Here is a 26,800-nt window from a genome sequence, read left to right as displayed (position 1 = left end):
AGGGGAGGGAGGGGGCAGGATGGAATCCCCGGGGCTGGACTCACCAGTGCGCCCGCTGGGACCATGTGCGGGACGGGCAGCACCCGGGATCTGCACGCGCCCGAGCCAGCTCCGCTGCCCGCCGGCCAATTCTCTCCCCCTCATCCCCTCTCCTGGCCAGTCCCGCTTCCTCCGACCCCCTCCTGGCCAGCCCAGCTCCCCGCCGGCCAATTCTCTCCCCCTCATCCCCTCTCCTGGCCAGTCCCGCTTCCTCCGACCCCCTCCCGGCCAGCCCTGCTTCCCGCCGGCCATTTCTCCCCCCCGCATATCTTCCCCGGCCAGCCCTGCTCCCCTCCCGACTGGTCCCCGTCCCCCACCCGCCATCTGAGATCAAGTGTGTCCGGTTTTTTTTTTGAAACCATGCGGTAACTCTAGTTGCACAGGGTTTGGTGCAGACACAGGACAGTGGTTGCAACCTTGTTTGGCGTCTTCGTATCAGAATCCGATAGTCACAGGGCGGTGCCAGGACCGGTGGGGACTCGCCTGCCTGAGCCCCCCAGCCCCACTGACCGGACTTTGAACGGCCCCGTCAGCAGCGCTGCCTGGAGCCACCAGGGTCCCTGTTCGACCGGGCGCCTGGTTGAAAACCGGATACTTGGCTTTCAAGTATCCACCCCGTTGGTCCAGGGAGCAGGGAAGCTCCTCCGTGCAGGGGGTGTGGTCAAGGCCCAATCCACCCGCTACGCTGGGTTAGGGGGCAGGGCCCTGACACTAGCTCCAGGCTGCCTGGGGAGGCCCCTGCACAGCACAGGGTGGGGGAGGGGCTGTCAAGGCCATGACCCTGCCAGAGCGGCCCAGCAGGGCTCAGTGTCATGAGTCCGGCCTGTGAGTGCTGAATGCTCAGGGCACCGGTCACCTGGGTCCTGGGGCTCCTGCTGCCAGGTCAGTGGGGGGGGGGCGAACGGGGAACGTCTCCCTGCCGGGCTGAGCAGAGCATCCCTCCTGTTGCAGATATCGACGAGTGTCTGGGGCCCAATCCAGTAAACTGCGGACCTGATGCTGTCTGCAACAACGTGCCTGGGAGTTTCTACTGCAGCTGCTCCGATGGCTACGAGTCCAGCTCTGGGAAAGCCAGATTCCCGAACGCCAGTGAGAACAGCTGCCGGGGTGAGTTCTCCCCTGGCCCCCACCCTGCCCTGCTGGGACCCCCTGCCCACCCTCTCTGCTCATCCCAGGCCTGGTGCTGCACCAGAGGCTGCTGCCAGCTGCTGTAAAGGTCCCAGATCCGCTCACTGAGCTTGTGAGAAGCTGTTCCCCCACAAATACGCCCCTCACCATGGGGGGGGGGGGCAGGATTTCTCCTCCCTCGGTCTTTGGTTTGAGAACAAATCGCTGGGTTTGCAGGGAGGCTCCAGGAGAGGGGAGGGACCCTCACTGGTCCCAGGACGCAGCCTCCTGCTGCTAGTGCCCCCCGAGCCTGGGACGGGGCCTGTATGGACCACAGATACAGCCCAGCGTGCGCTGCCCCCTGTGGGCCTGGGGAGCAGGGAGCAGGCGCAGCACCAGATGCCCCAGCCACGGCCTGATCAGAGTCACCAGCTTTCATCAACCCAAGGCCCCATCCCCCTCTCACTTCATTCCCTCCCTTGGTGGCTCGTTTCGCCCCATACTCTCTGCCACCAGTTTGGATTCAGGAGGGGCCGAGGGCTCTGGTTGGCCCTGCAGACTCTGGGGTGGGGCTGGGATTAGGCGGTTTGAGGTGCAGGAGGCGGCTCCAGGCCGAGGGATTTGCAATGCGGGAGGGGGCTGCAGGTTGGAGCGGGGGGGTTGGGATGTGGGAGGGGTGAGGGATCTGGACGGAGATGCTGGCTCTGGGGAGGGGCAGGGGATGAGGAGTTTGGGGTGCGGGAGGGGCTCTGGGTTTAGGGGTTCAGGGTTGGGACAGGCGCTGGGCTCAGAGTTCAGGGGCAGGCGTAGCTCAAGGGGCTACTTGCTGGATGTGCAGTGAGGCTAAGCCAGGCCCCTGCCTAACCTGGCCCCGCGCTGCACCCTGGTAGTTGTCAGCAGGCGCGTTAGGAGGCTCCACAGGCTGCTCTTGCCCACTGGCGAAGCGACCAATGGGGTCTGGGCAGCGAAACCGGCCCCGAGACCCCACGTAGGAGCTGGACGTGCTGGCCCCTGCCCAGGCACAGGGCGTGCGAGGTCGCTGGTCTCTGGTGGCACCAGTGACAGGGTCCAATTAGGGCAAATTGCTTTGAGACTGGGCAACTTACAGCTCAAGCCTGACGGTCCCCCATGCTGAGGCACCAAGCCCGTCACAAAGGGCCCTGCTGTTTGCCACATTGTCCAGCAAGGAGTCACCCAGCTAATCCCTTTAGACACCCCAGCACCTCTGGGCCACAACCAGCACCCTCCTTACACCGATGGGAGGGTATGAACCAATCTGAACGGGTTCTTCTGATCCCAGAGGGCCAGCCACGTTCCCAGGGTAATTCATACCCAGGAAAGAGAGAAACAGAGAGAAAAGCTTGCGAGGAATATTGTAGAAAGAATCAAATTACACCCCCCAAACGCACCGCTCCTGGCGCAGGCTGGTAGCAGAGGTGCATCGATCAGATGTTTGATAAGTATCCGGATCACGCCCTCGGGATCGGTCATCGGTCTTCCTGAGTCCAGTTCATAGAAAAGATGCTTCAGAAGTGATGAGCTGGATGAAGACAAATGGAGGAATCTCTGGGGCCCTTTTACACCCCTGCCCTGTGGAGGGAATTCCATTGTTCCCCCCGTGTGAAATCACCTCCCCAATCGGAGTGTGTCACGTGAGCAGGTCACCTGTCCGTGCGGGACTCAGTCCGTAGCAGCCGTCGCTGACCTGCTGGTCTGCAGGGTCACAGCAAAGTTCCTCACCTGGGGGCTGGCCCCACTCGAGGTGCATTGTCAGAGAAGTGCTGCTAGTCACGGGAGGGCAGCCCCTCCCCCTCCCCGTCCTTCTCTCCCCCTCCCCCCCACTACAGGTGGGCTTCTCAATCTTTGTGATACCGCGACCCCCATCTTAAGTTGTTTGCAACCCCCCGGAGGGTTGGGACCCACCGTTTGAGATTCAATGGGCTAGGGGGCAGGGCCCTTACACTGGCTCCAGGCTGGCTGCAGGGGCTCCTGCCCAGAGACCACTGTCATAGGCCAGACGCTGCCAGAGCAGCCCAGCAGGGCTCAGTGTCATGAGTCCGGCCTGTGAGTGCTGAATGCTCAGGGCACCGGTCACCTGGGTCCTGGGGCTCCTGCTGCCAGGTCAGTGTGGGGGGGGGGGAGGCGAACGGGGAACGTCTCCCTGCCAGTGCTGAGCAGAGCATCCCTCCTGTTGCAGATATCGACGAGTGTCTGGGGCCCAATCTAATAAACTGCGGACCCAACGCCAAGTGCAACAACCTGCCTGGGAATTACAGGTGCACCTGCGCCAATGGCTACGAGTCCAGCTCTGGGAAAGCCAGATTCCTGAACGCCAGTGAGAACAGCTGTCGGAGTGAGTTCTCCCCTAGCCCCCACCCTACCCTGCTGGGAATAAATCGCGGGGTTTGCAGGGAGGCTCCAGGAGAGGGGAGGGACCCTCACTGGTCCCAGCTCGCAGCCTCCTGCTGCTAGTGCCCCCTGAGCCTGGGACGGGGCCTGTATGGACCACAGATACAGCCCAGCGTGCGCTGCCCCCCGTGGGCCTGGGGAGCAGGGAGCAGGCGCAGCACCAGATGCCCCAGCCACGGCCTGATCAGAGTCACCAGCTTTCATCAACCCAAGGCCCCATCCCCCTCTCACTTCATTCCCTCCCTTGGTGGCTCGTTTCGCCCCATACTCACTGCCACCAGTTTGGATTGAGGAGGGGCCGAGGGCTCTGGTTGGCCCTGCAGACTCTGGGGTGGGGCTGGGATTAGGCGGTTTGAGGTGCAGGAGGCGGCTCCAGGCCGAGGGATTTGCAATGCGGGAGGGGGCTGCAGGTTGGAGCGGGGGGGTTGGGATGTGGGAGGGGTGAGGGATCTGGACGGAGATGCTGGCTCTGGGGAGGGGCGGGGGATGAGGAGTTTGGGGTGCGGGAGGGGCTCTGGGTTTAGGGGTTCAGGGTTGGGACAGGCGCTGGGCTCAGAGTTCAGGGGCAGGCGTAGCTCAAGGGGCTACTTGCTGGATGTGCAGTGATGCTAAGCCAGGCCCCTGCCTAACCTGGCCCCGCGCTGCACCCTGGTAGTTACCAGCAGGCGTGTTAGGAGGCTCCACAGGCTGCTCTTGCCCACTGGCGAAGCGGCCAATGGGGTCAGGGCAGCGAGACCGGCCCAGTGACCCCACGTAGGAGCTGGACGTGCTGGCCCCTGCCCAGGCACAGGGCGTGCGAGGTCGCGGGTCTCTGGTGGCACCAGTGACAGGGTCCAATTAGGGAAAATTGCTTTGAGACTGGGCAACTTACAGCTCAAGCCTGAAGGACCCCCATGGTGAGGCAGCAGGAGGAATAACGTTAGTTCGAATTAGGAGTTTAATTTGAACTACCTAATCCGTGCCGTGTGTAGCTGCGGGCAGGTAGTTTAAAAATGGCGCCCGCCAGGGAAAATGCAAATGAAGCCTGGGATATTTATTTATTTTGCAAGTTCGAATGCCTACATTAGCCACCCTAGTTCGAACTAAGGTGTCAGTGGAGACATACCCAGAGAGAGAAAAGCTTGAGAGTACTATTGTTGAAGGAATCAAATTACACCCCCCGAAATGCACCGTTCCTGGCGCAGGCTGGTATCAGAGGTGGATTGATCTGCAGTTTGATAAGTATCCAGAACACGCCTTTGGGATCGGTCATCGATCCAGTTCATAGCAAAGTGATGAGCTGAATGAAGACAAACGGAGGAATCTCTTGGGCCCTTTTAAACCCTGCCCTGTGGAGGGAATTCCATTGTTCTCCACGTGTGAAAGCACCTCCCCAATTGGAATGTGTCACATGAGCAGGTCACCTGTCCGTGAGGGACTCAGTCCGTAGCAGCCGTCGCTGACCTGCTGATCTGCAGGGTCACAGCAAAGTTCCTCACCTGTGGGCTGCCCCATTCAAGGTGCATTGTCAGAGAAGTGCTGCTAGTCACGTGAGGGCAACCCCTCCCCGCCCTCCTCCCTGCTACAGGTGGGCGAGGCCTGTTGATAATCCCACAGAAGCAAACACAGCTTCTCACCGCACATACAAAAATGGTACCTGCCCAGGAGCAGTATGAACAGAGCCAGCGACTCACGAGCTTTCCACAGACCCCTCACTTGGCCCCATTGCACAAGGTTTAGTGCAGACACAGAACAGTGGTTGCAACCACGTTTGGCGTGTTCGTATCAGAGTCCAATAGTCTTAGGACGGTGCCAGGACCACTCACCGGCCCCGTCCAACCAGACACTTGGTCACCCTCCCCTGATCCACCCCCATGGACTCCAGCAGCAGAGACGAGCCACCGTAGAGGGGGTGTGGCCATGCCCCCATCCACCCCGTGCAATGAGTTATGGGGCAAGGCCCTTACACTAGTTCTAGGCTGTCTTGGGGGGCCTCTGCACAGGATTGGAAAGGGGGCTGTCAGAGGCTGTGAAACTGCCAGAGCAGCCCCGCAGGGGCTCAGTGTTGCTGGGAATCCGGCCTTTGACTGCAGAATGCCACCTGCCATCAGAGGGAGTCCCATCATCCCATCCCACCCATGGACACCTCAAAGTCAGTGTGAATGCAGGGGAGAGGCAGAGTGAGAGGGGGAGGGAGGGAGGGAGGGAGGTTTGTAGCAGCTGCATGTGAAACTATTGACTGGGAGCAGACGGGGATTTCTCCCCAGGCAGGAGCAAGTTGATATGAAAATGTGAAGGGAAAGTTCTAACGTCTGCTCCTCCCTCCCCCTTGCTCCAAGTGCCCAGCATGAACTGCAGCACCAAGTTCGAGGGAATAACAGAGACGTGCAGGAGTCGCTCTCCACAGGTACGTTTGAACCCATTTGTTGGGGATTCTGCTCTGTGTTTTGCCCCACCGCTATGGAAATTCCCAGAGAAATACCTTTGCTGTTGGTAGTCCAGTCCCCCCAACCATGGCAACACTAGGTATTATTTCAGCTTTAGGCTACATCTAAACTGCAAGCCTCTTTCGAAAAAGAGCTTCTACACTACAACCAGTACTTCTGCTTTTCCAAAAGAGAGCGCCCAGGCAGTCTGCATTTTGCAAGCACAGTTTGCATTACACAGCGCCTTTTTTCTAAAGAGCACTTTCGAAAAAAGGAGTTCTTCCTCATAAAACGAGGTTTTCTCTGGTCAAAAAAACTGCTGCGTTCTTTCTATTTACCTTCGAAATAAGGCGGCAGCAGTCTAGACTCAGGGGAAGTTTTTCTGAAAAAAGGCCACTTTTTTTTTTTTTTCGAAAAAAGCCTGTAGTCTAGACACAGCCTTACATTGCTAGCTCATATTTAGCTTGTGGTCCACTATGACCCTAGATCCCTTTCTACAGTACCCCTTCCTGACAAATGGGTACGTTTGAACCCATTTGTCAGGGATTCTGCCCTGTGTTTTGGCCCACCACTATGGAAATTCCCAGAGAAATGAAGATACTGAACAGAACTGGTCCCAGAACTGATCCCTACCGACCTAACTCAATATGCCCTTCCAGCTTGGCTCTGGACCCCTGATAGCTACACTCTGGAACACTTATCCAGCCAGTTATGCACCCACCTTCTAGTAGCTCCATCGAAGTTTAATTTCATTAGTTTGTTTATGAGAAGGTCCCAGGAGACAATACGAAAAGCCTTACTAAAGTCAAGATACACCGCGTGTACTGCTTTCCCCCATCCACAAGGCTTGTTATATCCTATCGACAAAAGCTATCAGGTCGGCTTGACACAACTTGTTTTTGATAAATTCATGCTGTTACTTATCACCTTAAAGTGTTTTCAAATATAAGCCCTTGCTCTAGCCCCTTCTAAAATATCTGTAGCTTTGCTAGTGACAGGCCCCAAATGTACAGTCCTGATGTTTTCCTGCAGAAGAGCATGGAATCCGCAGAGCATGTACGTGTGATTTTGTCTGCCGATTTTCATGCCCTTTCACTCACATACTCACCTCCATGTGTCTCTAAATCTTCATTCACTTCCTCTTTCCTCTCCCCCGGGAGCACTACGTCATCTGCACAAGGCAGGTGCCAGGGTGTCGGTCTCTGGCTGCTTTCTGCAGTGCTGAGCCCTGATGTATCCCAGCTGCTCCCAGAAACTTTCTCTTTCTCCGCATCAGCCTCAAGCTGTGGGAACAGCACCATGGCACGTGAGTCTGAGAGCAAAGCTTTAGTCACACAACTGGGGTGACAGACTCAGGCCCCTGCACGAGCCAAATCGCAGTGTGGGTCCCCTCCAGCGCGGAACTCACCCTCTGCCTGGGTCTCTCCGCAGGGAGAGCTGCGTGGCAGCAGCAGCGGATTCTGCTCTTTCCTCAATTCGACCTTAAGAATTTTGAAGACTGAGTGTGGAGAGGGAAATGTGACATTATCCCTGGAGGTGAGAGACTCCGCCCCTTGGCTGCGCTCTGCCGGCTAGTGCCCCTGTGTGCTCCCCGGAGCCCTGCGTGGTGCTGGGCTGGTTTAGGAGACTCCTGGGGGTGAGGGAGACACTGAGACACTCTTCAGAATAGATCTGCGCCCTCTCCTGCTGGGGGGAGCACGTGCCCTCTAGTGGTGTGTGTATGTGTGTGTGTGTGTGTGTGTGTGTTCATGCCCTCTAGTGGTGTCTGTGTGTTTGTGTGTGTGTGTGTGTGTGTGTGCACTCATATACATTAGGAACGTTAACTATCAGGTATTTGTGTAAATGTGTCATCGCTTGACATTTTGGCAAGGGGGCAGGTGGGAGCCGGCGGGTGCCTGCCCCCCCCCCCCCCCCCCCGCACACGGCCTCTGAATAAGATTCAGCGGAGCGGAGCCCAGGTGACTCTGCAGGAGCCGGTTCTCGCAGGGAGCCAGCTTCAAAGCCTGCTGCTTCCAAGTGTCAGCTTCCTCCTGCCCCCACCGCGGCTTCACAGGTGCCCGCACACATGGAGGGCCGGTTTAAAAGCCGCCTCCCTTCTCGTGCCAGCTTCCCCCCTAACCGCTGCACTACTGCCTGATACAGAAGCAGCGGAGGGGGGAGGCGGACTGAGGCTGTAGTCAGTAGGATTAAGTGATAAACCCGTGCTTATAGATTTAGGCTGTGTCTACATTGGCACCCCTGCGGATTTCCCTATTCCAAAGTGCTACATTAGCATCCCTTTTCCGAAAGGGGTGCCAATGTAGATGTAGCCTTATTGTGTAGTCGACTACGTGTTGATGTTCCTAATGTACAGGCCTTCTAGTGCAGTGTGTCCTTATGCATGCAGGTACGCGTGCCCTCTAGTGGTGTGTGTGTGCATGTGTGTGCTTTGTGCTGTGTGCACGCTGGCCTGTGCCTGTGCATACGCTCTAGTCACGTGACTGTGTGTTACTTATTTTGTGGTGTGAGTTCACATTTGTGTTTATCCACCCACATAAACCTTCCAGTGTGCGGTGCTGCTGTTGTGCATCAGAGGTGCTATACTGCTAACCAACAGTGGGGATTCCCCTTCAGCCCATCAGTCAGTGGCCTGGGATTTCAGGCACCAGGATCTGGGCCCTATTCTCACTCTGCTGTCAATTTCTGGGCAGCTGCAGGGTGCAGCGTAGGGACGACCCAGGCAGCAGGGGGCTTGTGCCAATGTTGTGCCCGGGCATGGAGGGTGGGGGAGCGGGGCTGAAGAAGGAATGACCAAGGGTTCTAGTCCCATTTGGCTGCAGGCCCTAGTGGGGCCCCAAATCAGCCTCCAGGTGCCCCTTTGTAAAGGGCTCCCCCTCTGAGAGCTCTGCAGCCCCTGAGCTGGGACAGGCTGTGACATCCGATGCCCCTGGGAGCCCACGGAACGTGGCACCTGAACCATCGCACTCCTCACTCCCAGGGCCTTTCCTTTCCTGTCCCCAGGAAATGACTCGCTCTTTCAACTCCTTCCTGAACCGCACCTCCCTCGGGTCCAGCATTGGTGAGGGGGAGGTGGCGTCGGCAGTGACCGTCCTGCTGCAGAGCGTGGAACGGGTCGTGCTGGCCGCTGCACTCCAGTCTCTCGGGCAGGCGACACAGAACATGAGCACAGAGTCTATAGGTGAGAGGGGACGTGTGGCTCTCAGCGCCCCCTGCTGGCTGCTGTGAGCTATGGGGATATACCCAGTATCCCAAATCCCCGGGAAGGTAGGAGCCGATGTAGCTTTGTGGGTGGGCGCCTGTGTTCAGTACAGACACAGGACAGCACGGCCCCTGGCTAGGGCAGAGAACCCGGACCCGCCTGTGCAGCTGGGAGCAAGAGCAATGCCCGAGGAGGGTATCTATGCAGCACTTGGCATCCCACCGCCAGGGGCTGCCATGCTGAGCCAGGCACCTCCCCTCATACCCACAACTCCCCCTGCTCGGGAGGAAGAAGCCCCAGGCAGACGCAGGCAGAGTAGGGTAATGGGATATGGGGGGGTGATCAATGGAACTTGGAGGGCTCTAATCTTCCCCGAAGCACGCAAGAGCTGTGAACCCCCCTGGTCCTAGTGGAGTAGGGGGTGTGTGGATCTGGCCCAGGAAAGACGGATTCTCAGGGAAGGGGTTTCACTGTGAGGGGCTCTGTCATTCACCCCACCCTGGTCTCTTCCAGCTATCGAGACGCGGGTGATCATAGGGAACTGCAGCCAGCACAGTGAGGCCTTCCAGCTGAGCGCTGACGGGGAGACGATGGAAGTGCACTGCACTACGGTCACCCACGCAGCCACGCAAGGTACCAGGGATGGAGACACCGAGGGCTCAAACTGCGGCCCAATGCACACCCAGAATCCCCCATTCCTCCCTCCCTCCTCATTGGTCCCCAGTCCAGGCATTGGTCTCTGTGTCTGGCACTGGAGTGCTCCTTGCTGGCTTCTGCGTCTCAGGCAGTGGGGCATAAGAACATAAACAGAACAGCAGAGCGGCCAGACTGGGTCAGACCATAGGCCCATCCAGCCCGGGGTCCTGTCTGCACAGTGGCCAATGCCAGGTGCCCCAGAGGGAATGAATAGAACAGGGAACCATCAAGTGATCCCTCCTGTGTCACCTGTTCCCAACCTCTGACAAACAGAGGCCAGGGACACCCTCTTTTCTTTTCTTTTCTTTTCTTTTCTTTTCTTTTCTTTTCTTTTCTTTTCAACCTGCTACCTAATTAATTTCATTTGGTGACCCCTAGTTCTTATAACTTTTCTTTATTCACTTTCTCCACCCCAGTCATGGTTTTATAGACGTCTCTCATATCCCCCTTTGTTTCATTTTTTTTTAAGATGAAAAGTCTCAGTCTTTTCAATCTCTCTTCATTTGGCAGCATTCTTGAGTTGCAATTATTAATTTAATCCCCATCATTTTGTACGTATAGTTGGGATTATGTTTTCCGATCTGCATTATTTTGCATTTATAAACTTTAAAATTCATTTGCCATTTTCTTTCCCAGTCATCTACTTGTGTGAGATCCATTTGAAGCTCTTCACAGTCTGCTTTGGAATTCACTTTCTTGAGCAGTTTAGCGTTATCTGCAAATTTTGTCACCTCATTGTTTACCCCTTTCTCCAGATCATTTACAAATATGTTGAATAGGACTGGTCCCAGTACAGGGCCATGTGGGACACCACCAGTTACTTCTCTCTATTCTGAGAACTAACCATTTATTCCTACTCTTTGTTTCCTGTCTTAGAACCAGTTATCAATTCCTGAGAAGACCTTCCCCCTTATCCCGTGACAACTTACTTTACTTAAGAGCCTTTGATGAAGGACCCTGTCAAAGGCTTTCTGGAAATCTAAGTACAATATGGCTGTGTCTACACTGGCAAGTTATTCCGGAAAATCAGCCGCTTTTCCAGAAAACTTGCCAGCTGTCTACAGTAGCCGCTTGAATTTCCGGAAAAGCACTGACGATCTAATGTAAAATCATCAGTGCTTTTCCGGAAAAACTATGCTGGTCCCGTTTGGGAAAAAGTCTTTTTCCGGAAAACTGTTCCAGTGTAGACAGCACAGTAGTGTTTTCCGAAAAAAAGCCCCGATCTCGAAAATGACGATCGGGGCTTTTTTGCAGAAAAGCAGGTCTAGATTGGCCGCGGATGCTTTTCTGGAAAAAGTGCTTTTCTGGAAAAGCGTCCTACCAATCTAGACTTGGAAAACTTTTCTGTTAAAAGCATTTCCGGAAAATCATGCCAGTGTAGACGTAGCCTATAGGTATTGGATCCTTTGGTCCACATGCTTGTTGACCCCCTCAGAGAACTCTGGTAGATTAGTAGAAATCATTTTGTCTTTCCCCAGGAAATTCTGTTCATCGATGTCTGTGACAATTCTGTTCTCTATTATAGTTTCAACTACTTTCCCCTTTTCTGACGTTAGACTTCCCGGTCTGTAATTGTGAGGATCACTTCTAGAGCCCTTTTTAAATATTAGCTATCTTCCTGTACTTAGTACAGAAGGGCTACGTCTACATTGGCCCCTTTTCCGGAAGGGGCATGTTAATTTCAGAGGTCGTAATAGGGAAATCCGCGGGGGATTTAAATAAGATTTGAATAAGATCCTCCGGAAAAGGGCTTTTTTTCCGGAGGATCGGGGCCAGTGTAGACGCTCTTTTCCGGCTTTTCTAAAAGCCGGAAAAAAGCGGCGGACATTTTTATTTAAATGCCGCGGGGGATATTTAAATCCCCCGCGGATTTCCCTATTACGACCTCTGAAATTAACATGCCCCTTCCGGAAAAGGGGCCAATGTAGACGAGCCCAAGATGATTTAAAGGGCAGGTTACAAATCACAATTAACAGTTCTGTAATTTCACATTTAAATTCTTTCAGAATTGGGTGAATTCCAAATAGTCTCAGTGTTTGTTCCTCTTTATCAATTTCTTCCAAAACCTCCTCTAATGACACCTCAATCTGGGACTATTTGTCAGATTTGTCACCTACAAAGAATGGCTCAGGTTTGGGAATCTCCCTCACATCCTCAGCCATAAAGAGTGATGCAAAGGATTCATTTAGTATCTCTGCAATGACCTTATCTTACTTCTGTCACTGTGGTCACTATTTCCACGCGGTCCACCTCTAGTCACCTCTTGGACCAGATCGTGCGCGCCACTTGGGACTAAATCAGGAATTGTCTCTCCCCTTGTGGATTCCAGAACAGCTGTCAAAAGAAGCAGACATTTAAGGCAGGGCTACTCAGCTTTGGAAGCCCCAGGGGCCACAGTGATACTCACAGCACATGCCGAGGGACAAAACTTAAGTGTGGTTTCATATACATGCAAGGAATATTCAAACATTTGCGAATAGCTCATTTGAAACAGAGGGGCACGAATATAAAAATTAAGATGTGACACCCTGGCCCCATTTCAGTCAGTTCTGCTGATATTAATAAAATGCAATATTTACCCAGTTTCCACCCATCTGACAGCACTTTTAATGAGCAACGGCAGCTCAGGAATGTAACTACTAAAACACACGTCAACAGAAGACCTTTCTATTGGCTACTTTTTTGTTTTGGCTCCCACCTGCGGGCCGCGTGTTGAGCCCCACGTAAACCCAAACCGCACTGCGTGCTGCAAACAAAGGGGCTGTGGGCCACATGTTGAGTGGCCCTGATTTAAGGACTCAAGAAACTTTATCTCTGCAGCCCATCCTGAGGTGACATTTACCCAGTCAGTATGGGGTCACTGAAATCCTCCGTGATTACTGAGGCAGAGGCATGTAGATTTGTTTATTCAGCAAAGGTAAATGAAGCTGCGATTTAAATGATCGCGGCTTCATTTACATTTACATGGCTGCTGCGCTTAGCCGACAAACAGCTGATCAGCTGTTTGTCGGCTCGCTGCTAGTCTGGACGTTCCCCCTGTCGACATCAAAGCCCTTTGTCGGCAGCCCCGGTAAACCTCATTCCACGAGGAATAACGGGGCTGCCGACAAAGGGCTTTGATGTCGACAGGGGGAACGTCCAGACTAGCAGCGAACCGACAGCGAGCAGCGAGCTGAACTGATCAGCTGTTTGTCAGTTCAGCGTGGCAGCCATGTAAATGTAAATGAAGCCGCGATCATTTAAATCGCGGCTTCATTTACCTTTGCCTACAACCCTAATCTACATGCCTCTGCCGACAGAGGCATGTAGTGTAGACACAGCCTTATAGACTAACTGAAGTGTAGGAGCATAAGCTTTCGTGGGCAAAGACCCACTTCGTCAGATGCATCTGACGAAGTGGGTCTTTGCCCACGAAAGCTTATGCTCCTACACTTCAGTTAGTCTATAAGGTGCCACAGGACTCCTCGTCGCTTTTGCAGATTCAGACTAACATGGCTGCCCCTCTGATACTTGTCCCTATCTTGGTCAGGTGCCTGGTAAAACATCCCTGCTGCTGTATTCCTGTTATTAGAGCATGGAATGAGTAACGATAACAATTCTAAGGAACAGTTTGGTTCATTTACAATTTTTACTCCATTTGTGTCGACGTTGACTTTCACCTAGAGTGGCATGGAGTAAGCCTGCGTTCCTGGGTGTCCCACGTGGAGCCCAAGCAGAGAGGGGCGGGGGGCACAGAGGGGAGATGGCTCAGGGGAGGGTCTCTGGTATGAAGCCTAGCTAGACCCCAGCCTAGCTAGACCCTCATATAGGAATGCGGGTTGGTGGGGTAACAGGTACCCTCAGCTCCATTTTCAGCACTTCTAATCCTCCAGCCCCATGGGATACTCGTCTCTGGCCAGCCCCTCTCTGGGTCCTGCTGAGAAAAACCACATCTTCATCTCGGCTTCCTGCAGCAACACACTGCCAGCCCGGGGCATTCCTGGGGGCTGTGAGGGAGGGGGTAGCGTGGTCCAGTGGCTAAACTGAACGAGTTGTGACCAAGGCTCCTGGGTTCCATTCCCAGCTCTGCTACAGGCTCCCTGTGACCCCTGGGCACCTGCCTGGGTCATCCCCACAGCATGAGATTGTCTCCTCTCCCAGCAGGCTTGGGGGCTGCTGCTCTTATTGCCTACTCCTCCCTGCACTCCACCATCAATGCGAGACTTCCCAGCTCGGGCAGTCTGTGGGCTGGGGGGATGCTGGAGAAGAGTCACCTCGGCTCCAGGGTGGTGAGCGGAGCTGTCGGTGACGGGGGACCCATTTGCCTCTCCAGACCTGCAAACTTCACCCTGCGCCATCAACAGGTGCGTGGAGGGAAATCCCCTCGCTCTGCTCCATGTCGGGGCCTCCACAGGGGCATAGAGAAGGCTCCATCTCCTGCTGGGCATTGGGATGGTGCTGCCTTTCTGCCTCCCAATGGCTGGAGAAACTGAAGCCTCCTTATTCCTGAGGCGCTGGAGCTGTTTGACTGGAGGAAGATACCAGGGGTCGCACGGTGGCCGTGCAAAGTGCCCTGGGGGAACCGCACCGCTTGGCTCACCCTGAGGCGGAATAAAGCCTCTTTCTAGAGCCAGTGGGCTCAGGGCAGTGGGGTGAAACTCTTCGGCACGGTAGCGAAGTGGTTAGTGCGCCCATGTGCGCGCCGCACCGCCCTCTGCTGGGTGCAGCCAGAGCTGCTCAGCCCTGTGCCACACGCCTTCCACAGCTCACGGCTGGCAAGGATTTCCCTTTGGCTCCTGGAGCAGGGCCTGTGCTCTGGGAGTGGCAGGAGCCGTGTTCTCTCACCCCGGTCACTGCAAGGGGCACAGGGGGCGCTTGGGGCCGTGTGGGGAGAGCCGTGGAGCTGAAGGTGGCTCAGGTATGAGACACATGATCACAGAAACGACTGTCTGTGCTCCTGTAAGGAGGGTTCTGTCGTGTTTCCAGCCCAGAAAGGAGCAGGAAGTGGCTCTCTGCGTCTACTGGAAATTTGAGGCTGGCAAAGGGAGCTGGTCTCCAGACGGCTGCACCACCCTGCATGTGAACAGCACCCACACGACCTGCAGCTGCGACCATCTCTCCAGCTTCGCCATCCTAATGGCTCCCAGCGCAGTGACGGTATCTCCCCTTGAGACTCGGCTCCCCGGGCTGGACCCCGAGCTCCGCGCTCAGCCTGAGCTTGGCAAAGCTGCCCCGGGAGAGACGGAGGCTTTGTGGGGAAAAGGCTGAGTGGGACCCAAGGGCTGGGCTGGCTAATGGGGATTCTCCTTTGCTGTGTTACAGGAGAGTCGCCCACTGACCATCCTCACCTACGTGGGCCTGAGTTTCTCCCTGCTGTGCCTCCTCCTCGCCATCCTCACCTTCCTCCTGTGCCGCTCCCTCTGGAACGTCAGCACCACCCTCCACCTGCAGCTCTGCCTCTGCCTCTTCCTGGCTGACCTGCTCTTCCTCAGCAGCCAGGGGGTACGGCCCCATTCCCCCCGATCGGCCCCTCCGCTCGCAGCAGGGCTGGGGTGTGCGGCTGTGAACCCCCGGGGCTCCCTGGGTTCTGAGTGTGCAGGACACAGGCGGGATTCCGGGGGGACGTTCCCACTACCTGTGAGGCTCCTTTACACTGGGCACAGGAGCCTCAGTCTCACTGTCCCCAGGAATTGGATCAGTCCCATCCCAGGCTATGTCGACAGAGGGATGCAGATTAGGCACATTGAAATTGCTAATGCAGCCGGGATTTAAATATTCCACGCCTCGGTAGCATAAACATGGCCACTGATTTTTTTTTTTGACATGGAGCTTTGTCAACAAAAAGCACCAGTCTAGACATGGATCTGTCGAAAATAAACCCTTTTTCAACAGATCCTGCATTCCTCAAAAAATGAGGGATGTGCGGCAGAGTCAGGAAAAGAACCTGGCTCCCCTGAGCCCTGCTCTGCTGCTCTAACCAATAATCTCTGCTGCCTTCCTGCATCTGCAGTGTGCAGCCCTCCCCTAGACTGAGGAACCTGCCGGCTCTGCAGCGCTGTAACTGGTGAGCTGTGTTAACAAGAATGCTGGTGTGTCCCCCATGCAGGTCTCCCCCATGTCCAGCCGTTCCAGTTACAGTGTCTCTGTGGCTTGTGCAGTAATTGCTGGCCTCCTACACTACCTCCTCCTGGCCTGCTTCACCTGGATGCTACTGGAGGGGCTGCACCTCTTCCTCACGGTCAGGAACCTGAAGGTGGTGAATTACACCAGCGCCAGCCGGTTCAAGAAGAGACACATGTACCCATTTGGCTACGGATTCCCAGCCCTGATCATGGCTATTTCTGCCGCAGTGAATCCTAAAGGCTACGGAACTTCCGACCAGTAAGTGCAGCGCCCACCGCGAAGGGGAGCTAGGACGTGGCCTCTGTGTCCGTAGCCTGCATTGCCCTGCTCACCCTGCCTGGGAGCTGTCCCCCTGGAACCCTCCCTCCACCCCAGGAACACTAAGCCGCCCCCAGCACAGTAGCCAAGTTGCCCACGTGCCAGGCAGCTCCAGTCCTCGCCCCACTGATGCTGCAGAACAATTTTGGAAGGTCCAGGCTGAGTTTGTGGTGCTGGGGAGAAACGCACCTCTGTACCGTGGGCAAATCCCTGAGGGTCTCCCCTCTAAAGCAAGCAACTCCACTAAAGGAGGGTGGGGCGTGTTCTAGGGACCCCAGGCTAGACCCCCTGCTGGTGTAAATCAGTGTCACGTTGCTTGCTCCAGTGCAGAGAGGCCGATTTACATCTGCTGCCCCCTTGGCTCCCCATGAAGAGGTGGGAGAGGTGGGGTTGACAGGCAGTGGGGGAGGATCTGGTTGATGGGGTTGGGGGAGGCAGAACCTCTTGGCCTGCAAGGGGGTCCCAATGAAACAGGCTGGCTGAGATCCACCGTGTGGGTGGGAGGAGATGCCCTGTGACACCCGTCGCTCGCAGGGCAGTGATCACATTCCTGCCCCTACGCTCTCACATCGGGCGTAATGCGCTTCTTCCTCCCTGCCTGTAGCTGCTGGCTCAGCCTGGACAGAGGCTTTCGCTGGAGTTTCCTGGGGCCAGTCTGTGCCATAATCCTGGTGGGTACCTCACAGAACCCCAGCCCCCTTCTCCCACCTCGGCAGCCCCACTGATTTCAGGAAGCAGGGAGGAGAAGGTGTTTCAATAAAACACAAGAAAGACCCAGTTAGGACTCAGCTGGCTCATCCGCTTTGGCCAGTCATGGGATCCGTCCCTGTGCCCTGTCCCCAGCCCACAGCCTTTACTCGGGCACAGCTGCCACGAACGTCAGCAGGAGCTTGGCCAAGAGACAGAAAGTCTGGTCCAGTCTAGCTAATGGCCCAAGGAATGGGGAAGGGAGAGGGCTACACCATACCGTGATTATGTGTGAGCGGGGGGGGGGGGGCGGAACAGATGTCCCTAAATATTCTTCCCTAGCCCGTGGGGAAGTAGGATGGGTCGAGGGAACAGGAATTTCTTACAGCCAGAAAGTTCAGGAAATATTCTAGAGGCAAGATCTGGACGCTCTGAGCCAAATCCTGCTCAGTTACACCAGCGAGAACACTATTTACTCCACTGGAGTGGCTCCATATTGAACACTGAGCAGAATCTGGCCTCTGTGATCCCATTGATCCTTCTCAGCCTTGGCTGTGCCATCCGCTCCGTGTGTAGGCAGAGACCGAGCGCTGCCGGGGACCTTACAGGAGGGGGATGATTCCCCCAGGCCATGTCCCATCCCAGTTCTGCAGCATTCGGCTCGGTCCCCTGGGATCGTTCTCTGACTGAGCTGGACTGACCGGCCCCGGACGGGACATTTCACAGGAAACATTTCCCGCTGCCCACAGATAAATGTGACGTTCTTTGCCCTGACCCTGTGGATCCTGAGAAGCAGTCTGTCCTCCCTCAATGCGGATGTGTCCACCCTCAGAGGCCACAGGTGAGAAGGCATCGGAGCAGTCGGGGAGGGTCAGGTGTCTTGGTTTGGATGTTCCTGGGCATGGAGAGGGAGTGAGGGACTGCAGAAGGGGGCAGCGTATCTGGGAGCCATGGGAACGAGTCCCATTGTGTTCGCATTGACAGTAACCCCGTCCCACACAGGAAAGCAGGGCCGGTAGCTCCACCCCACTCTGGCCAGACCCTGCTGACCCCGATGCTCCCCACAGGGTTGTTGTAACGGCTCTCTCTGCCTTTCTCCAGACTAATGACCTTTAAAGCCATCGCCCAGCTCTTCATTCTGGGCTGCACATGGATCCTTGGTCTTCTCCAAATCGGCCCAGCAGCCACGCTCATGGCGTATTTATTCACCGTCATCAACAGCCTGCAGGGAGCCTTCATCTTCCTGGTGCACTGTCTCCTCAATCGCCAGGTAAGGCCCATGGCCCGTCAGCGCCCACCCAGCTCCTTCACCGGCCCCACGGCGGCCATGTCTGATCTCGTCAGAGTTCCTTACGCGGTGCAGTGACCGTGTCCTTGACTCCCAGGTGAGAGAGGAGTACAGGAGATGGATCAGGGGATTCCGACCACCCAGCAGGAAATCTCAGACAGACGATCTCTCCTTGTCGACTGTCCCCACCACCGGCACCAAGGCGGTAAGAGATCCTCTGGTTTGCTCCTACACCCGCCTGCGACACCGTCCCCTCTAGCTTTGCTGTACAGGTGCTTTGCCCTGCGAGAGACCCGCGATTTGTTCTTAGCCATCTGGGCACGTCCTTGGTCTCTCTCCAGGGGCATCCTCCATCCTAGGCACAGCACAGAATGGCCTTTCCCATGCCCCCGTGGCCCCTTCCCCGGGCTCTCTGGAGAGTTCCAGGGGTAACTCGCTTGGGGCAGGCGGGTGCTGGCTCTGGCAGTGTAATGATCTGAATATCTCCCAGCGTCCCCTGGGACAGAAGCCTTGTGAGTGCAGACGACCCATCCCCTCGAGCAGTCAGCACCATGGAGAATTTCCCAGGGCTTTGTGTGTTGCCTCCCTGGGAAAACCTGCCTGTTTGCACAGAACGAGCTCCATGCCCTTGGTATCTCTCTTCCTGTCCCTGCTTTTCTGGCCAGGTGGAACCCTGCTGCCATGTGGAATCGGCAGCAGCCAGGCTCAGGGTCAATCCCTCGGGGTTCCAGTGCGGCCCAGAACTGGCTGGAGCCCCCAGCCACTAATGTGGTAAAACTTAACACCAACCCAGATGCCTCCAAGAGGCAACACGCTCCCCCCGCTGCAAGCCCTGAGTCTGTGTGTAACAAAGGGAACTTTTAATAGAAAGGGGGAAAGAACCGAGCATTCATCTGGGAAATCCAGCAATAGACACGGACTCCATGAGTGATCGGGGGCTGGTCCACCCACTGGGAACAACCTGTTGAGTGCCCAGCACCCACTAGCGGCTCCCCCCATTAGCTATCTCCTCAATCAGCTCCTTGAGCATTCTGGGATGCATTTCATCAGGCCCTGCCATTTCCACATTTTCTGTTTTCGTGTTTCCCTCTTCACTGAAAAACGGACCGACCCTTTCCTCGGGCTTCCTCTCACTTCTAATGTATTTCTAGAATTTTTTTTTTTTTTGTCGCCCTTTATGTCTCCAGCCAGTTGGAGCTCATTTTGTGCCTTGGCCTGTCTAACTTTACCCCTATATTCTTGTGCTATTGGCCTATCTCCATCCTTTGTACTTTGACGTAGTTTCCTCTTTTGGAAGGATTCCTTTGTGATTTTTAAATAATTCAAGATCTCGTGAACAGCCTCCTGCTTTCTCCACCTTCTGAAACTTTTTTAAAAAGGTCTCCAGGACATTCCAAGAACTTGCTGGATAATTTGTGCCGTGCTGTGTTTTCCCAACAGATGTCTGGATAGTGGGAGACCTCCATCACCAAGTCCCGTGCTTTGGATAATTTTGTTAGTGGATCTTCAGAGTAGAATCTCAGGGGAAGGAATCCCCACAAGGGGATCTTCCCTGGGACACTACAAGGCCTAGTGGTTGGGGAGAGGGAAAGGGAAACCGGCTGAACCAGTCTTACAGATCATGCCTGGAGGGCATGTAGCCTGCTGGTTCAGAGCTCTGCTCTCCCCCCCCCCTCCTGCCACCCCTATCCAATCCACTTGAGTCTGGAGGGGAAAGACTTGTTCATCCGAGATTCTGTACAATGACAGTGTCTCTCCTGTAAGCACTGGCATCATATTTTACAAATCCTCCATTTAGGGTTAACATGGTTTGTGACCCCACAACAGTCAAATTAGTGACAACAGGCAAAATTCCGTTCTAACAACTGAGCATCCATCAGGCCTGTAGCACTGACTGAACTGGATTTACACAAGCACACCCAGGATCTCTCTCCCATTCCAGCATGAATTGTATTTACATGACAACATTTGAATACCTTACAGGGCTAAACCACTGAGTGAGCATGACCACACCCAGGATTTCCTTCCCCTCCAACTGGCTGCATTTGAAGCATTGATTCAGAACCTGCTCACTCAGAAATATGGGCCAGTTTTACTGGATGACTAATGAAGGGCCGATTGGTGACCCTGAAGCTGAGGCAAGCACCCCAGAAGATCCCACCGAAACCAGAACGTGACAGAAAGAGCCCCAAGATGCTGGTGCAGTGATAAATGAAAGCAATCTGGAGATAACCCTTTATTGCCAAGTCACTGATCCCAGCACAAGGCAGCAAAACTCGCAAGCGTGTCTGAGAAGGAATTCTATAACAGATGGGTTGTCTTGCATTGGGTTCTGTCGTGCAAAGCCTCTGAGCATCAGATCGTGAGCGACAGAACCCTGCTTCCCTGCTGGCCATGACATTGGTCCAAGCTACAGGCAGGAGTGGGATGTGAGGGGGTGGGTTCGGGGTGTGGGTGCAAATGCTGCTTTTTACGTTATATTCTCAATAAACAAATTGCATTGCCTTTTTCCCCGAAAAGATCCTGTCTGCTTTTTATATGCCCTGTGGGGTTTGAGATGCTGGTTGACAGCCGCCTCTGTGTTTCCTAGCTAAGTGTCAGTGTTCAGGCACTTATTACACTGGGCCATTTTAAAGTTACAAGCTGATCCGGAAACACCCCTCAGGAGCCAGAGTCCTTCGGTTTTTCCCTGCATGGTAAGCTGAACGTTGGTGTTTGCAGTGCTGCTGCCTTTACTGTTGCTTTGGCTCAGGTTAAGTTCCCCTCTGCCGACAATCACCTTTGAATCCCTCATTGGTTTGTGGTATGAGAAATGTCAGGGGACAGTTGGCAGGTTCCAAGGACACAGTGGAATGGTCCCACCCTGGTCTGACAGCGTCTGTGCTAGAACAACAGGAAACAAGCCCATAGCTGGGACCCTCCTTCCAGATGCGGCTGCGTTATCCTCTCATGGTGAGGATGCCTCTCTGGGGAGGGGAACTCCAGTTATTAGGCAGAGACAGGTGTCAGTAATGGGGGGATTGATCATTAGAAACAGACACCTGGGTTTGCGATGACCAAAAGTACCACATGGTATCTTGCCTGCTGGGTGCAAAGGTCGTGGCTCTCTCGGGATATCTAAGACAATTACAGGCCAGTAAACCTGATTTCAGTACCAAGCACACTGGTTGAAATGACACTAAAAACAGAATTGTCAGAGACACCTGGGAAAATGATTTGTTGGGGGGAATCGTCAACCTAGTTTCTGTAAATGGAAAACAGGCCTCACCAATCCAGCAGAATTCTTTGAGAGGCCCAACAAGCATGTGGACAAGGGTGTTCAAGTGGATCTAACATGCTTAGATTTTCTGAAAACCTTTGGCAAGGTCCTTCACTAAAGTCTTGTAAGCAAAGTAAGTTGTCTTGGGGCGACAGAGAAGATCCTCTCATGGATCCAGAACAAGTTAAAAGATAGGAAACCAAGGGTAAGAATTAATGGTCAGTTTTCTGAAATGAGAGGTGTGAATAGTGGGACTGTTTAACATATGACCAGGGAAAAGCAGCAGGGTTTGTATTTAAGGGTTTAGTTAAGCATGATTCTCATGATTGTTTGTGAAAGCCATTGAAGATGGAGTCAGTGAACGCCATTTTGAGCAGAGGGCCTGTCAGCAGCTAGAGAAGGCCGAGCTGAGCTGAGCTGGTTCTTACCGGCTGGAACCGGTTTTTCCCGCTGGAACGGCCCCTGAACATTCCATCACCTCAGAGGTTTCGCGCCACAGAAGCGCTACCAGGCATAGGCGGCGAGCTATATGGGCTCGTGGTGCCCATGCTCCAGGAATATTCAGAGCCGGGGACCCTGCTCCACCAATTTTTGGAGCTGGGTCTCTCCCCCGGCTCCCACCCCACTGGCTGCTCATCCTCCCTCCCAGCCCTGGAGCCTTGTACTAAGGACTTAGTTCGAGTTAACGTTTGACTGCTGCGTGTAGCCGCGGGCAGTTAGTTTAGACTAGGGGGATTTAAAAATGGCGCCTGGACAGGAAGATGCAAATAAAGCACAGGATATTTAAATCCCAGGCTTCATTTGCAACTTTGAATGCCTACATTAGCTCTAGTGTAGACATACCCTGAGAGTGGTGCAGGGGAGGGCGGCCAAAAATTTTTTTTGCTTGGGGCGGCACATCCCTAGAGCCCTGGCCTGCACACAGCACCCATCAGCGCCTCTAAATTGTCAAAGGGGTTTATCGCTTTTGGGGTCTTTACTTCCCTCTTTACTGGCCAAAGAGGGGTTTGGGCCCAGGCGACATGCCTCCCTGCTAGACTCCCTGCTCTCTTGTACGGCTCCCGGTTGAGTTAGGGATGTGCACTATTGTTGTTCGATTATCATTTGAATTCTCCCATTTTCCCAATTATTGTAATTTAATCCCTTAATACAGTTGTGAAACTTACCTGCAGTGTCCTTCATCACACTGGGAGGGTGCCCAGAGTAATTATTCCCTCCCGGTGAGAGAGACAGGGAAAGGGGGCTTGCATCCTCTGAACCTGGGGCTACCCTGATACTGGGGTCACCTTCTAGCTTCCTGTTTTTCCTAGTTACCTTTGTCACCTGGGTAACAGGGGGATATGATAGAGGTCTCTGACGGGGATGGCTGACACGTGGACAGCACCATCTCCCAGATCAGTAGCCTCGTTGTGATCTGGAGAAAGATCTGCTTTCCTGTTTGTTTCTTGTTCAGAAAAGCCGCTTCTCAGAAAATGAGGTGGCATTAGAGCTTCCCCACGTTAGATGCCCATTAAGAACCCCAGCCCATTGAAATCTCTGACCAGTATGTCAGCAACCAGCCACTCGGTGTGGGCTCATCTTAAGTTTTCCTGAAAAAAGGATTAAGAGGGTTAATTGTGACCAGAGCCATAACCCTTGTTAATATTAGCAAGACGGAAGGATCAGTGGCCAGGATAGGGAAACAATAGCCGTGTTACCAAAAATTACTGAGCTGAGGTAAATTTGTGCATTTTGGCGGTGCCAGACAAAGTTCACACTAAAGTACTTAAGAAACTAGGCAAAGCAACCTCTGAACCATTGGTGACAATCTTCCAGCTCTCATGGAGAAAGAGAGAGTTTCCTAACAAGGCCAGACATGGTCCTGTCTTCAAAAAAGAGCAAAACGGGGGAATGATGAAGCAACCAATTTATTAAACCTTTGAGGATGATAAGGTGATAAGCAACAGCCAACATGGATTTTTTGAGAGCAAATCATACCAAAGCGAGGCAATTTCCTTCATAGGCACCCAGCCTCGTGGGTGGGGCCCAAAAGTAGTACAATTTCAAAAGTATTTTCTGATTCTAACTAAGGAAACCTGCTAGTTTCCTCTTGTCCACATGGAGGTTGCAAGGCTGGTCGGGGAGGTATGGAGACTCACTGGCTCAGTAGCAGAACTGCAGAAAAGGTTTCTTTTGGGGGTGTGGAGTCCCTGTCAGTGCAGGCTTTAAGAACAGGTTGGGCACACACCTGCCAGGGATGTTCTAGGTCCGCTTGGTCCTGCCTCAGCACCTGGAGGTGGATCGTTCGAGCTCCTTAGGTCCCTCGCAACTCTCCATTTCTGATTCAGTGAAATGAGGCTGGGCCATCTGCACTGTGCTCGGTTTTCCCCATTGGGTCTCACTGCAAAGTAACGGAGTATGGGGCTGGCAGATGAGGGAGGCAGCAGGAGGGAGGGCAGGGCAGGCTGGACAGTGTTTTGCTGTGTCCATACTCTAGGTTGATATGATCTGAAACAAGGGCTTGAGTCACTTTGGCTTCCTGCCTAATTTCTCCAAAATAAGGAAGCTGCAAAGCTCAGAGCCCTCAGAGCTCAACCGCTCCTGAGAGTGTCGGAGCCACCATGGGACCCCGCGGGGACGTGCGTCCATTGGGTGAGTGGAACAAAGTCCATGGGCTGGACTCAAGGGTGGGGCCCGGAGAGCCCAGAGGGGTCCATGTGTCCATCTGCACGAGAGCTGGAAGGTGTGTGCTCCAGTGGGGGAAGACACAGCTGGGTTAGCTCTCGTCTAGCTGCGTGCTACACAGAGAAGTGTCCCCACAGCGGGGGAAGGGGCTAGCTGCCCTGAGTGCCTACCTGTGGCCTTGGACAGGGATGTGGTCGGGGCAGGGAGCCTCTCCAGTTACTTGCCCAAACATGGCCACACTTCTCTTCCTCACACGCCAGCTGGTCAGAGCAAGCCCAGTCTCCTAGAGCTCGAATTTACACCTACATTGATGTGACAGACAATCTCCTCTGCTCCCTCCTCTGCTCAAGTTGCATCAATGGAGACTTCATCCAGGCTTGCTGAAACACCCTTAGATTTAACCGTCAGATTCCTGGGGCTGGCTCAGAGGGACTCACCGTGAGACCAGAGCCTGGATGGGTCGAAGATGCTTCCAGCCGCGTTCACAACCACTGAATCCCGGGGATAACTTCAGATCAGTCTGGTGCCTGCAAGCAGCCTAAATCCTTCCCCAATTCCTCCTGAAGCATCCCTGGTCCAAGGGACCATTCAGCAGCTGGCAATAGCCAGAGCATAGAAGTATCTTGGCCCTACGACTCATCTTTGGGCAGCTGCTGTGCCCAGGGTTTGGGGGTGGGGGCATAACATGGAGCCAGTGCACAAGGGGAATTTCGAGATAGCGGAGTAAGCCAGCTTGCGGGAGTAGCACAAAGCCGGGGTTCCTGCATCTACTATGGTATAAACAGTTATTAATGGAAGAACGGACTTCATTGAATTTACACTAGAATCACAATGGAGTCATGCAGCAAAATTTGGTCCCTGTACAAGGGCCAAGAGATGTCTCTGTCTCTGTCTCTGTCTCTGTCTCTGTCTCTGTCTCTGTCTCTGTCTCTGTCTCTGTGTTGCTCGTTTCTGTTTGGATAACATTTACAAACACATTTATTTTTCTCTCTCTCAAGTGTTTCTCATCGTGGTCCTTGTCCCCCCTCTGCCTCCAGGGAGCACTCAAGGCTCATTGGGTAAGTTCCCAGGCTGGGGGAACAGAATGCAAATCCGCAGGGGACGCGTTTGTTCCCATCACAGAAGCCCCACGCAGAATGTGTCTCTGCTGTTAAAGCTGATACAGGAGAGAGGGGGGACAGCTCTCGATGGGGTCTTGGCTCTATAGTGGAGCTGGGGTCCTTGGATCTGGGTCACTAGAAACAGCTGAATGTTTGCGGGGGGTTAAATCTATTTCTGACGTGGTCACTGCCGTATGCTGGGCTAAGGTCACATATTGCATGCTCAATGGGTATGATTCACATTAGATACGTTAATATTGCTCGTATGCACTGAATGCCTATAACACCGTGTTGTGTGCTCACTTCTAGCAGCTGCCTGGCCCGAACTGGCCTATGTGTTTCGATACATTTGTTCCCCTGTGCTAAGTGTCCCATTCTCCTTTGAGCGATTGCTCACGCCCATTCCATGTAGGTGTGTGCGTGCAGTGTGCACGTGTTGTCAGAAATGTTTCCCCTAGCAGCACCCGTCGGGCCTGCAGAGGAGCCCCCTGGAATGACACCGTTATACTAGCCAGCCCTGCTCAACCCTTGGCCCCCCTCCCTCAGAAAATCCCCACCCTGAGATAGTCCCCAAAGACCCCGAATCTTTCCCCGACCAAGGGTCCCCACATTCACTCCCCTGCATACTGCCCCCGCAACGTCCCCACAACCTGATTAATGGTGCGACGCTCACCTCGCCAAATCTAACACTCAGCCCACCTAAACCACCGGTCCAACTACAGAGTGAGCGTCCCCACCAAACCCCCCATCCGCTAACCAGATAACCACCCCACTGGCCGACTACATCCGGGGCCCCACACCCCCCCTTTTATTCGCTACGGGCTCACAACTAGCCACGCTCCAAACCCCCCCGCCGCACGCCTCCCCGTCCCTCGGGAACAACCTACTCTATGCACTCCTCAATGAAGGGCCTCGGACATTATTCCAGAGGAGGAAGGCTCCCCGCTAGCGGGCCCCCCCGGGGGCCCAAACGCCCCACCGTGGGCCATAAACCCAGGCCCCCAGGGGCTAGATCCCCCCTAACGCCGTAACCCAAACCGGCTACCAGATGTACCCATTCACTAACCCATACTTGTTGCAAAAAGTGTCTATTGTAATGTATGTATTGTTTGTCTCTAAACATTCTCTAATAAACGTCATTCTGTTGAGAAAAAAAAGGGGGGAGACCAAAGTTGTTGAGAAAAAAAATAGTGTGACCCCTTTGATTGGGGGGCGAGCTGGGGGTGCCTGGCTCTGAGGGAGGGGGGAGTGCATGAGGATGGGGGCATTGAGGGTGCTTGGCTCTCCAGGAGGGGAATTGGCTGAGGGGAGCTGGGGCACTTGATTCTGGAGGGGGGGGCGAATTGGGATGGGGGGGTGCTGAGGATGCCTGGCTCTGGGGAGGGGGATTGGTTGAGGAGAGCTGGGGGCACTTGATTCTGGAGGGGGGGGCGAATTGGGATGGGGGGTGCTGAGGATGCCTGGCTCTGGGGAGGGGTGTTGTGTTGTACTTAAGAGTACTGCACAGGATCTTTTCAGGGGGAAAAG

General features: G+C 54.4%; 1 protein-coding gene across 3 annotated transcripts in view; it reads left to right on the top strand.

Annotated features, from left to right (window-relative positions):
- LOC102454223 (adhesion G protein-coupled receptor E3-like) overlaps nt 1-25,824 on the top strand; it is a 46,663-nt gene extending 20,839 nt beyond the window's left edge. The window contains exons 4-18 of one of the 3 annotated variants that reach the window (XM_089774654.1): nt 991-1,146; nt 3,344-3,499; nt 5,874-5,941; nt 7,392-7,496; nt 8,961-9,138; nt 9,673-9,792; nt 13,996-14,198; nt 14,821-14,991; nt 15,157-15,336; nt 15,941-16,215; nt 16,880-16,946; nt 17,712-17,803; nt 18,064-18,232; nt 18,348-18,455; nt 20,234-25,824. In XM_089774654.1, coding sequence (XP_089630780.1) covers nt 991-1,146; nt 3,344-3,499; nt 5,874-5,941; nt 7,392-7,496; nt 8,961-9,138; nt 9,673-9,792; nt 13,996-14,198; nt 14,821-14,991; nt 15,157-15,336; nt 15,941-16,215; nt 16,880-16,946; nt 17,712-17,803; nt 18,064-18,232; nt 18,348-18,455; nt 20,234-20,239 — 2,054 coding nt within the window. In that variant the 3' untranslated portion in view covers nt 20,240-25,824. The remainder of the gene's footprint in view (nt 1-990; nt 1,147-3,343; nt 3,500-5,873; nt 5,942-7,391; nt 7,497-8,960; nt 9,139-9,672; nt 9,793-13,995; nt 14,199-14,820; nt 14,992-15,156; nt 15,337-15,940; nt 16,216-16,879; nt 16,947-17,711; nt 17,804-18,063; nt 18,233-18,347; nt 18,456-20,233) is intronic. The other 2 variants (XM_089774655.1, XM_089774656.1) reach the window with 2 other exon arrangements.
- The last annotated feature ends 976 nt before the right edge of the window (nt 25,825-26,800 follow it).

The sequence above is a fragment of the Pelodiscus sinensis genome, chromosome 31 (assembly GCF_052426305.1).
Source record: "Pelodiscus sinensis isolate ZL-2025 chromosome 31, ASM5242630v1, whole genome shotgun sequence".
Lineage (NCBI taxonomy): Eukaryota > Metazoa > Chordata > Testudines > Trionychidae > Pelodiscus > Pelodiscus sinensis.
This window is presented reverse-complemented; position numbering and strand designations above follow the sequence as displayed.